Source organism: Pholcus phalangioides, unplaced genomic scaffold, assembly GCF_987345545.1.
Source record: "Pholcus phalangioides strain wild (caught in Gottingen) unplaced genomic scaffold, Ppha-v1.0 ptg000039l_1, whole genome shotgun sequence".
Taxonomy (NCBI): domain Eukaryota; kingdom Metazoa; phylum Arthropoda; class Arachnida; order Araneae; family Pholcidae; genus Pholcus; species Pholcus phalangioides.
Genome location: NW_028301625.1, coordinates 18,728,045 through 18,741,295, shown reverse-complemented (window position 1 = coordinate 18,741,295; position 13,251 = coordinate 18,728,045). Strand labels below are relative to the sequence as shown.

Below are 13,251 nucleotides of genomic sequence, written 5' to 3'. Positions count from 1 at the left end.
CAGTTTCGTTGGTCTGCCGACTCGGGGCAAATTCCGACAATCACAGCTCACCTTCCACTTCTTAATCACATAGGCCACTGTCGATTTTGGGTACTTCAGCTCGCTAGATATGTCCCTTAAGGATCGGTCATTTTTGTGATACCCGATAATTATACCTTTCTCGAAATCAGAGAGCTGCGAACTGCGCGGCATCTTGCATGCGACTAATGCCGATGTTGTTTCCTACACGATATATACCGGCGGAGGGCGTGACGTATCTCAGGACCGCAGATATTGTCATTTGCATAGGTGTCCAAATACTTATTAGTAGATAGTGTATAATGCTAGTAATTATAAATAGTTCATATAATTTTCCCGTTATCACGTGCCCAAGCAGTTAAATTTTAGTCTTCGAGTAGCACTCGAACATGAGCAAATCTGTTAGATACTTGTCACTCGTTTGCACGAATGCTAAAGTAGTGATAAATTTAATGAAAGATGTGTTAAAACTGAATTGATAGTTCAAAAAACCGTCCAAAAAAAATTGCCTTATCCATTTTTAGATTCTAAAGTTCCCAATCGTGACTTGGATGTTTATACCCATTCGAAATAAGATTCAATCTGTTATTCCCTATAAAAACAATTTTCAATTATAGGGAAACAACCTCAATACGCTGCAAAATTTATTAGTGCTAAATTTATAATAGTATTAAATGAAAGATAAAAGTAAAAAGTATATATATGGAGGAAATTTTTGTGAGGGGGGGGGGAAACAGTTTTTCCGCATTTAAAAACGCTGTTTTTTCAACAAATTTCTTCCGTTTTGCGAATTCGAATATTTCAGTGAATATTGCACTTAGAAACATAGCATTTTTCTGGTTGGCACCAGGAGAGACATGGCAACAACTTTGTAATTGAGTTTTGTGGCACACGAGGACTGATTATAAAAAGTTAAATTTTTTTTAGTTTAAACTATACAACCCCTCCCCCCCCCCCCCCGAAAAATGAATGACATATCTGAGTACCACACGTTATTTGAACAATTTTTCTAATTGAAAGTATGTCTCTAAGATGAACTGTTCACCAGTAAAATGCCATACCCCTGTTTGCTATGCACCTTGTGTGTATATATATATATGTATGAAAATTAAGGTTTTTTTTAGTTGGTTAGGTCTGCAGGAGATAGATAACGAAAATTTCAATCAAAAAACTTCACTTCATCAGTACTAGAATTGAAGCCCTTGAACTTCCAACGATCAACTGCGTGGGAGCCGAGGGTGCACTGGGTGCTCGAACACCCACAGTATTTTGTAGCACCAGTCTGAGCAACCCAGAATTAATTCAAAAATCCCAATTTTTTTGCTATATAAAGATCAAGTTGAGCTTCCACATGTCTAAAACACTTCCTACGCCTCTTCCAAAGATTGGGGGTGGGTTTAGGTTTTTTAATTAACCAGTCATCTGGCCAATTATTTCTCTTTTTTCCCTTTTTGAAAGTTCAAAGCTAATAAAATATATTTTTCTGATTAAAATTTTTTATGAATACAATGAAACTGACTTCAAAAATTGAAATAATCTGACCGAAAATCGGCACGACGTCATGTCGTTGTAGCCAGATGACTGGTTAATAGCTGAAAAATTTTTTAAAGTTAATTACAGTTAAAAATGCCACTTCATGAAATTCAAAAACCGAAATCATTTGTATTAGCTCGTGAAATCTTTTAAAAATATAAAGAACCCCCCACGCAAAAAAAAAAAACAAAGTTGGTTCTAGGTCTTTGGTTGCATCAGTTTTTTTCCCAAACTTTTTCTTCCATCGCCCCCGATTCAAACGAACTCATAGAAAATACGATTATAACATTGGATCCTATTGCCCCCCTGGACCATTCCATCGCCCACCAGAGGACGATATTTCCCACTTTGGGAAAAAAACACTGAGCTACATCAATATATCTTATATTTAAACAATAATAAATCACTAAAGGTTGTAGCTACTAAAAAGTTTCCCTACGAAAAGTTAATTATAAAGGTAATATAAATCAAGAATCATCCACAAGGCAATCGACATTGCTGATTTCCGTGTTGATTTTAAAAAGCTGGTTTAAAAATGATCATTAAAATTTTGATAAATAACACTGCACTCAAAATCTGTTGCCCTTATAAGTAGATAAAAAGAAATACAAATACAACGCCACAACAGGCAAAATGCCCATCGAGGTGGCTGATAAAAAGATGCCCATAAAAATATGGATGTCATATATTTAAAAAAAAAACAGCAACCCAAATGGAACCATATAGAGTAGTAGCTTAAAATTAATTTAATTGACTGTGGCACAGGACCGTAACTGGAATTTTCTCACCCTCTCTTCATTGTGAAGTAGATAATTTTATGACTGTACTTTTTCTTGTTTTACACACACAATCTTAAGATATATATTCTATAAACCTTGGCAAGATCACCCTTTCCCCCTCTGCTAGTTACGGCCCTAGCAGCGAAAGATGACCGTAATTTATGACAGTGACAAAAAGACACGAGTTAAAGTCGATTGATGTTGATGACGCCATGTCTGTTTTCATATGCAAATTACGTGAAAATTGTGAACAGGGGGCGCTCTTTTCAATAAAGTGTTGAATTCAAATTTAATGTCAGTTTATCTCAGTGATTTTCCGGTGTGATTATCGATAAGGATTTTAGCAGTTTTTTTTTTCTTTTACCAAATAGTGTTCTAACTTTTATTATGGCTAAGTTTTATTACGTATTTTGTTTGTTTTATGTAATGCATCAAGTTCGCAGTGAACTATTTAACGGTGAGTACTTGACTTCAAATTTCGTTAAAAGGCTGAAAAGTTAATTTTTGAATTTACCTATATAATATTTGGATATTTTAGTGTACTGAGATTGCTATCGATCAAAATTAATACATTAAGAACGGTGACTGACTAGACGTTAAACGTGGTAAACGTATTTCAAATGCTGGTAGTCAAAACTTCGTAAATAAACAGATGCACTTCGTTATTTATACTCCTTTATTTCGTGTAGTCCGATGTTTAAAAATGCTTCTAGTAAAGAAAATTTGTGGAGTTACTTTTATCGCCATCTCTAAATACCTTGCAGTCTGGCATTGCGTTGGCAGTGTAATCTGATATCCAAAACTTTTTCTCATAGAAACTGATCATCAAAGTTCAGAAGTCAACGAAACAATTCTATTCGAAAGAGACTATTCCGATACTACTGTAGAAACTGAGATGTCCGAGGTGAACGAGATTTTAACTTCGACCTCATCTGTAGAGTCTCCCATGTTTCAGGCCTTCAAAGATTTTTTCTCTCAAGTCCGATCAACTTTGATTGATCCAACTGCGATTCCTGTTCATGCCGATGAAATGCCACTGATGTTTACTACCGAAAACTTTCTGGCAGCTGTAGACAACAGTCTGAAAATAGCAACCGCATCTATTCTGAATGAAATTCAGCATGGAACCCTTTCACCTTTATTGGAACATGAACATTCTGAAGCCAATCATCAAGTCGACGAAAAATCGAGTGAAAATGGGAGAGTGTTCTGGAACTCCATTTCTACGAATACGCAATCGAGCAATTTTATCGCCAATTTGAGCATTTCCTGCAGTAGTTGCTATAATAAGTTGAATTCGTGCGTACAACAATGTTTTTCTCGCTACAACTGCAATGATGTTGAGAGAGAATGTGAGTATAGACTTTTATTTTGAAACTATTTGATTGTCACGGTAAGTGATCAATTACATTCGCATAATTTTAATGAGAACTTGAAATCGATAGGCTTTCTGGATAGTATACCGAGGTGAACAGGAAAAGTTTTTTTTTTTTTTTTTCCCACCGGAAATCGAACTCTGAATTGCACACTGGGCAAGCGCACTGACCATTTTACCATTGCAAGAGGTCCTGGGTTTGATTCCCGGTGAAAAGAAACGACACTTTTTTTTTTTTTCCTGTTCACCTCGGCATAATATCCAGAAAGACTTGAAAAATGTAACCAGATAAGATCATCAGTTGCATTTGCTCGAATGTAACCAATATGCTTATTGGCTGCATTTTTCAAGTTTTATAAAAGCAGTTTTACAAAACTTTTACAGTGTATCCTGGCCTTAGGCCGGTATTACACTATAAAAGTTTGATAAAAGTCCTTTTTATAAAACTTGAAAAATGCAGCCAATAAGGTTACCGGTTACATTTTCTAGAAAGTAGCCAATAACTTTTATCGGTTAGATTTTTAAAGTTTTATAAAAGGACTTTTACCAAACTTTTAGTGTCGTACCGGCCTTAGCTGAGCAAAAAATATCCATCTCTCAATGAGAACTGTTTGAATCGGGATCACTTTTATCTGAAATATTTTGAACTTTTTCAATGAAACCATTTTAGGAATAGTCAATTTTGACATCATATTGCAACTCTTTTCGTGGCAATTCAAATGATAATCGCTTGTCGTTCAAAGTCAAACGCGATAACAATTCTTCGTACAATGGTTTTTATTCGATAATTTTATTTATAAAACTTTAACTCAGTAATAGTAATTTACTGTACGTCGCATTTATAACTCTCGTAACGCAAGTTCTACTTAAAACATTTAAGGTTTGAACGGACAATGACCGGAAGTATGAGATTGTTTTAATGTAGTACTTCGTACACTGAATCTAAAATTATTTTCGAGTTAGAATTGAGATTAATTAATCTCAATTCTAACTCGAAAATAATTCTAGATTTTACATTTGAAAACGGAATGGAAACTATTTATAGTACGGCATCTGTAGTTGAAAATAGATTACTAGTTATTTACCAGCTCGATCTGTTCAACAGATTTTAAAAATTATGTTCCAAAGTTAACTTTCTATTCAAAATAATTTGGCAACCATGTGATAATTTCAAATTGATTTTACCTTAATGACGTGGTTTTTTAAAATGATTTAGAAATTACGTTTTAAATTGCAAATCATTTGTGCTATTTTTAGTATATGGCGCAGTTCAATTTTTTTCGTAGCACGCCGTTGTCCAACTATCCCAACGAAACTATGCAATCCATTCACGCCTTGGAGTCCAGTAGACCAGTGTCAAATGGATGAAGACTGCGAGAGCCCTTTATTATGCTGTAGCGACGGATGTGTGAACAGATGTACCAAAGGTGTCTGGAAAGCAGCAGTTGCATCTAATAGATAATGTATCTATTACGAATGTTTATATATTAAAAGTGTTTTTAGTTTTCCAGGGGGACAATTGGTTTTCTTTCTAAATTGCACGTTTTCTGTTAAATATTTATAAATTCAACCAAACATTCAAAAGTTTTGGTTTAGTTCCTCGTCAGTGAAATGAATCTATAAAGCTTTCAATTCGGAAATCTATCTGTACTTCAACAAATAATATCGTATGTCCATTTTTGACACTTTATTCTTAGTTCTCATTCTGGAGTTCAATGCCATAGTATTGTAATCTTAGCTAAAATTAATTAAAATTTGTATATTGCCATACTTTTCGAGAAATTGACAAAATGAGATGAATTTTCTCTTCGTACTGTAAAATCACTCAAACGGACATAGCGATAGGACGGAAACGCAATAGTATGGTTCTGAGGTACAGATATAAAATAACATGTCCTGACCGATTCCTTCATCGCAAAGTCAAAACCACCGAAATTATAAATATTAAATTTGGTGACTAGTTTGAAGCAGTTTCTAAAATTTTGCTGATCCGCCTTCAAAATAAAAGCGTGCCAAAAACCAGATATATTTCTGGGTGACCGAAATACAGCTGATCAATTTTGACGAGATATCTCGGGATTGACATTGTAAAGATTAATTTAATTCCTAATGTATGGACTCGCTAAGGGATTTTTAAAAATTCACCCCCAAACGGGGAATCGATGATTAGCTGAAAATATAAAATTTGATCATTAAGTAGTTTTTATTTATAATCTAGGCTCAGGGGTTTTTCAAAATTCAACTCCTAAGGGAGTCATTAGATTTCAATGGTTATATGGCGAAATCATCGCTGAGGCTATAAATATTAAATCTGGTCAGTTTTACTATATAATGACTCGCTGAGAGAAAGGATTTTTGAAAATTCAACCCCTAAAAGGGCCATAAGGGGAACTTTCAGAGTACGAAATCTACGAGAGTGAAGCCACGGGTAACACTGCTAGTTGTGCTTCTAAAAACCTTTCTACCTTGCTCCCCACCTTTTTCATCAAAACAGCCTTATGTTGTGGAATGCTGAAATACAATTCTAGTAATTTCAGTTCTAAAAACAGATCAATATATCCGGATTAGATTCCGTTGGTGAATCTTACTTGATAAATGTGTGGTCAATGCTTGTAGGTTAAGGAATTAGTGTGTGCATATGTAACAGCACATGTGACATTTTTTACTGGGAACTGTTGATGTAGAGAAGTGGTTCCCGCGCGCAACTAGAACCTGTTTTATACTTTGCATTCTTGAATTTTGCAACCGGGAGGAAAATTGCTCTATTGCTTGTAATTCTTGCTATTCAAAAAGTCGTCCTCACGTTAAGGGAGCCAAAATGGTCATTTGCATTACGTCTTTGGCGATTTTTTCAAAACTTTGTGCATATTGAAGCGAGTAGAATCTCAAAAATATGAAAGCCCGGCAAAATTTTGAGTCTAGTAAATTTTTTGAGAAGAGAAAAAAAAATTTTCAACGCAGATTTAAAAATCCCACAACTTGAATCTAAGTGAAGTCAAACAACATAGACCAGGTGCAGTATAGATCAGTTTCCCGAAGAGGATAATATATCGCCCACGAGGAGCGATAGAAGCTACGGGTATAACATAGGATCCTATGGGTTTGCTTGAGTTAGGGGCGATGGAACAAAGTTTGGAAAACTAAATGGTATAGAGATCTAGAAAAAAAAAAAAAAAAAAAAAAATTTACTTTTTCCTCTATAAGTGAAAAAGCTGGAGGAGAAAATAAAAGGGGAGAGTGAAATTTTTTTTAATCGATATATCGCCGAGGATGAGAGGGGCGACGAGTAGCCAACTGTTGCCATTGTTAATTTTTTGTGACACTCTTTTGCACTCCGTCGCTAATTTTTGTTTCTGGGCGAGATGAATTTTTATGGGTCACCTTGGGACCCTAGTTAGTCAAAAGCAGTGGTTCTTAACTATTAGGGGTCCTTGGAAAGACTTAAGGGAGTCTGTGTGCTTTGATGAGAGACAAATAATTCATCGTTTTTATACTGCTATGCACAAAATATTTTGAAATTAGGTCCGTGTCCTTCGTTTTATATTGGAACAGGAAGTCCGTGGACTTCATCTTATTGGCACATATTGCCCGTGGAATACAGAACGTTGAGAAACCCTGGTAAAACTCCTTCCACAGAAAACACTGAAAGAGAGAAATATACACAAAACAAGCCACACAACAGGCAAAATGCCCAACGAAGTGGCTGAAAAGTAAGTTGCCCATAAAAAAATATATATAGATATCAAATACACAGTGGATCCAGCTTATAACGATTTTTCGAAAAACGTAAGCGGGAAAACGTATAAAACGGGAAATAATGAAAATTAGTGAAAAAGTTGAGAAAACAAACAAATCGTACTAAGCGGGGAAACGTGTAAGTGGGATCGACTGTGTGTATCTAAAATGCAATAACCGGAAGTCAAGAGATTGTTTAAAAAGTATAAATTTAAACTGACATAAAAATGGTGGGACTGATAAGTTCCAAGACCAAGTAAAGCCATTCTTAAATTGTGTTTCTCAAATTTCAAATTGCCCCACGTTGGGAATCGCCGATCTAGAGGCATACTTCCAATTAGGAAAAAGTATCCAAATAACGCAACTCAGATACGTTATTTAAGTTGCAAGGGATTGTATAGTTATTGACATAAAATTAACTATGTTCAAAAACCCAATTAGAGAAAGTTGTTAACCTGTCTCCTGCAGGGCTGTCATGGGACCCCGGGCAAACGGGATTTTTCCGAGGCCCTTCCTGGAGCATTTTTGAAAATTTCAATCAGTTCTCATTTTTGCGAGGCCTTCCTTTTTTCTTGAGGCCCCTGGACCGTGCTGTAAGACACACGGCAACAACTGCTCCCCTGATGCCAAAAAACAACATTCCACGTTTCCAAGTCCATTATTCATTGAGATATTCGAAAAACTTACGAAAGTTGAGGAAAAAAAACATTAAATGTGGGTGAAACGATTTCCCCGCATTTAATACACCCTGTATAAGGCTAGTGTGAGTATGAATATAGCAGAATGGAAATACCGTACTTCGATTTTTTTATTGCTGAATCCGTACTTTTTTCGAGTGAATTACGTAAACTAAAGAAAAGTTTTTGGAAAAAATCCGTCGGAAACTAAGCGAGAAAGTATATCAAAAATCTGATATAAGAGAATTCGTAGGACACTGCTAAAGCGATCCCACGAATAGTACTTTTTCAGTAGGGATGAGCGGGATGTATGGCCAAGAGCATTTTGTTGGATAGACGGTGGTGTGCGGCTTTGGACAGGTGAAAAAAAAAAAAATCGGGTTTGTCCCAGTCACTGAGCTATAAGCAAAGCCAGTTTACTTCTAGCTCAGTGGTCCCAGTATCACCTTGGCTGAAGTCCCTTTCAGCCTCTCACCAGGATCGTCTTTAGGGGTGGCGTATGAGGCGCTGCAGCAGGTGAGCTAGAGCACGACCACCTAAATTACACAGGTTATCTAGGTGGTCGTGGCTAGAGGCCTCAGAAAAGTCTCTTTTCCCAGGGACCCACGATGCTCTTAAGATGGCCCTGGTTATAACAACCCTTACGATTGAGGAAGACCCACTGTGAATTCAGCTTCTAAGCAGAACTCCTAAGCTACACAAAAACAGAAAGGGACAAACCAGAATGCGTTATAAAATACTAATTATCCTGGGCCGTAGCCAGAAGTCTATTTCGGGAGGGAACTAAAGTGGTAGAACAATAAACTTAAGGATGCTAGTATTCAGGTAGCACAAAGATATAGATTAGATAGATCTATATCGTAAATGATATAGATCTATCATTAGGTTTGCATCTATATGTGCAAATACTTCAACTTTTGGACGATAGATGGCGTCCTTTCAGAAGAAAAAAAAGTACAACTTTCATGTGGGTGAACCCATCCACCCCCGAACTCTTCCCATCTCTGACTATAACTTACCAAACCACAACGACAGCACTGTCGTTAAACTGCTATTATAACATTAATATACAAGTAATGGCTTTTTACTTGGTATTTCAAATCAGGTCAAATTTATTCATTTTCACGTATACACAAAAATTATAAAAGAAAAAAATGTGAGAAATACTTATCTAGATGCAGATAATTGAAAAACTTATATAATTAAGGAAATTATATACACTGAAGAGCCAAAAAAACTGGTCCACCTGCCTAATATCGTGTAGGGCCCCCGCGAGCACGCAGAAGTGCCGCAACACGACGTGGCATGGACTCGACTAATGTCTGAAGTAGTGCTGGAGGTAATTGACACCATGAATCCTGCAGGGCTGTCCATAAATCCGTAGGAGTAAGAGGGGGTGGAGATCTCTTCTGAACAGCACGTTGCAAGGCATCCCAGATATGTTCAATAATGTTCATGTCTGGGGATTTAGGTGGCCAGCGGAAGTGTCTAAGAGTGTTCCTGGAGCCACTTTGTAGCAATTCTGGACGTGTGGGGTGTCGCATTGTCCTGCTGAAATTGTCCCAAGTCCGTCGGAATGCACAATGGACATGAATGGGTGCAGGTGATCAGACAGTATGCTTACATACCTGTCACCTGTCAGTCATATAGACGTATCAGGGGTCCCATATAACGCCAACTGCACACGCCTCATACCATCACAGAGCCTCCACCAGCTTGAACAGTCCCCTGTTGATATGTAGGGTCCATGGATTCATGAGGTTGTCTCCATACCCGTACACGTCCATCAGCTCGAAGCAATTGGAACCGAGACTCGTCAGACCAGGCAACGTGTTTCTAGTCCTCAACAGTCCAATGTCGGTGTTGTCGGGCCCAGGCGAGGCGTAAAGCTTTGTGTCGTGCAGTCATCAAGGGTACACGAGTGGGCCTTCGGCTCCAAAAGCCCATATCGATGATGTTTCGTTGAATGGTTCGCACGCTGACACTTGTTGATGGTCCAGCATTGAAATCTGCAGCAATTTGTGGAAGGGTTGCATGTCTGTCACGGTTAATGATTCTCGTCAGTCGTCCCGTTCTTGCATGATCTTTTTCCGGCCGCCGCGATGTCGTAGATTTAATTTTTTACCGGATTCCCGATATTCACGGTACACTCGCGAAATGGTCGAACGTGAAAATCCAAATTTCATCGCTACCTCGGAGATGCTATGTCCCATCTCTCGTGCGCCGACTATAACACCACGTTCAAACTCACTTAAATCTCGATAACCTGCCATTGTAGCAGCAGTAACCGATCTAACAACTAACCGATCTAACAGACACTTGTTGTGTTATATAGGCGTTGCCGACCGCAGCGCCGTACTCTGATTGGTTCCATATCTCTTTATTTGCATACGCATGCCTGTACCAGTTTTTTTGGCTCTTCAGTTTATATAATAGAAAAAAAACAACATAAAGATAAATTAATGTATTAAAATTGATGCATCGTGTTATATATTAATTATTCAAAGTTATTCATTTATACTAATAGAACAAAAAATACAGAATAAAAAAAATACGCAACACAAAAAAGTTGAAATTCTCAAAGTATGGTAAAAAATGAACAAAACATCACAAAAAGAAATAAATAATTTTAAGAAAAACACACATTTTGTTATATACAGCAAAAACGAGTAAATTTTTCTAAATTAAAAATTATGTATAATTATAAAGTGGCAATCAAACTATGGTGGATAAATTTTGCTGCTCCTAAAATACCAACATCTACGATATTTTAAAACACAGGGTTCAATTATAATTGATGAAATGATTTTCGCGCTCTCTGGCAAGAGAGGACGTCGATTTGATTCTCAGCAAGGGCATTAGAATTTTTTCTCTTTCCTAAAAATCAGCCAACTGTTAAAAACCTTCGTATGATTTTGATTTATCAACATATTGTGTATCTGATGTATATCTTTGTCAGGTTCACGATATGGATCTATGCCTTCTATAATATTTTAGATCTATATCAGGTCCCTGATATAGATCTATGTATTTCAAACTATATTAAAATAATTTATTGTCCCAAGTTGTTGTCCTTCAAAGCAAAGAATATTCACATGGAATCAAAAATACATATTCGACTTAGAAATTAAAGACTTGATCAATTAATATCATAAATAATTTGCGCCATATAGGACAAGATTGTTCTATATGTTGGTAATAGTGTTAAAATCGGATCATCTCGATAAAGTTTGATACATTTTGCTACATTTATCACATTTACCGGTGATTATGCTTAATTATCAAATTTTCAATCCATAAATATCTCGATCGATGGGCATGGCCCCCAAAGTCTGGTCGGGGGGGGCCCCGCAAAAAATCTCAGCCTAGGGCGCTGCTCCATGATGTGGGGGCCATGGTCAAAACCCTAGGTCAGAGGGTTCGATAGACCTCTAAGATCTTGGACAGAATTACAAGTTATTGTGCTTTGTTAGGAAGTTAGTCTAAATGTAATCACAAAGTATTTTTATCCTGTTGTGCGGGCCAAAATATTTAGCGGCATGATGCGGCCCCACCTTTCACACCTACCAGTCCTGCCCTGCTCATGGCCCGGGATGATTTTCATCATTTTTTTCACGTTATAAATTCATCATAAAGGGGCCCTGCTTCAGGATGTGGGGGCCATGGCCCTGCCTGTTCAGTTCTCTCTTTCTCCATGCGGCGCAAAAACCTACTCCTAGAAAAACTCGGCTGAAGGTAAAGAAAACAACAAAAATGAAGAGATGTCCGAAACGCGTGACGCCTCCAGAAACAGTCGGCCAATCACGCCCGATGAAAAGCACTGGCGTGAGGCGTGTTGCGCTCTGTAGGAACAATAACAGTCGTATCGCTTCCCATAAAATATTGGTGAATGGAGGGCGTGTCACACTTAGCGATTCCCGTTGCACGTCGGGTACAGAAAACCTGCTCCTAGGAAAACCCGGCTTTATTTTTCTACAGAGCGCAATACGCCTCACGCTAGTGCTTTACGTCGGGCGTGAATGGCCGGCTGCTTCAGGAGGAGTCAAAAGCATCGTGCGCCTACGCGTTTCGTCCATCTTCTCTTCACTCGTGTTTTTCCTCCCTTCCTTCAAAATCAGGCCTGTCGCCAGAAATTTCGTTCGGAAGGGGGACCAAAGTGGTAGAACAATAGATTTGGCCATCTTTTTCCGGTCATTTTCTCACATTTCGGGGGAAAGGGGCAGGGCCGTCTTAAGAGTATCATGGACCCCCGGGCCAAGTGGTTTTTCGGAGGCCGTACCTGGTATATCCTTGAAAATTTCAACCGGATCTCATTTTTGTGAGGCCCTTCTTCTCTTGAGGTCCCCGGATGGTCCCATGCGTTAAGACGGCACTGGAAAGGGGTACCAGACCCCCAAGTCCTCCCCCCGCCCGCTATGGCCTTGTAAAAAATACGTGAATATGCAGCAAGCCGTAGCGTGCTTTCACGGGACAATGCGGCGTACAAAAAATTATGCAGAATAAGTGTACATTATTTGTCACGCCGGGACCTATGGTGCACCCCAGGGACATCTTAATAGCATCATGGGCACATGGGCCCCCGGACCAAGTGATTTTCTGAGGCCCTACCTGGAAAATTCTCAAAAAGGTCAACTACTTCTGCTGAGGCCGTGCCCGGGTGAGCCCATACTTAAGACGACACTCGTGGGCCCCCAGATCAGATTTTTCACGGGCCTTTTTAAAAGAGAATTTATAGCGTGAAAAAACAAAATGAGAATCGTCCCGGGACCCAAGGCTGGAGCCCTGTCAACCCTACCCTTGCGGGGGGGTCATGCCTCCCCCATTCGGCTTAGGTGCCTAGTTACGGCCCTGACATACAGGAACAGATGATGGAAACAGGAGAAAACACGCTTAGCGGGATAAAATTACACGTTTGTGCCGACACGAAATGGTCCTATTCGGTGCACGCAGTGCTGAAGAACCTGCTCCTAGGAAAGATCCGGCTTTACTGTATGCATGTGCGAAGTACAGATGACTGAACTTGGTTTCTTGTAAAAAAGTAGACCAGCGTATAAAAGAGAGAGATATCCTCCCTCACACTTTCCCATAATTCCAAGTCAATTAGTCAGTAGCGCCCTCTTCTGAGATCAAACAC

The 13,251-nt window shown here is 38.4% G+C and overlaps 1 protein-coding gene across 1 annotated transcript; it reads left to right on the top strand.

Annotated features, from left to right (window-relative positions):
• The first annotated feature begins 2,622 nt into the window (after positions 1-2,622).
• LOC149065655 (uncharacterized) lies at positions 2,623-5,215 on the top strand. The gene is made up of 3 exons (XM_089253923.1): positions 2,623-2,787; positions 3,146-3,682; positions 4,992-5,215. The coding sequence occupies exons 1-3, from the start codon at positions 2,718-2,720 to the stop codon at positions 5,165-5,167; spliced, it is 783 nt and encodes a 260-aa protein (XP_089110049.1). The 5' UTR covers positions 2,623-2,717; the 3' UTR covers positions 5,168-5,215.
• Positions 5,216-13,251: the final 8,036 nt, after the last annotated feature.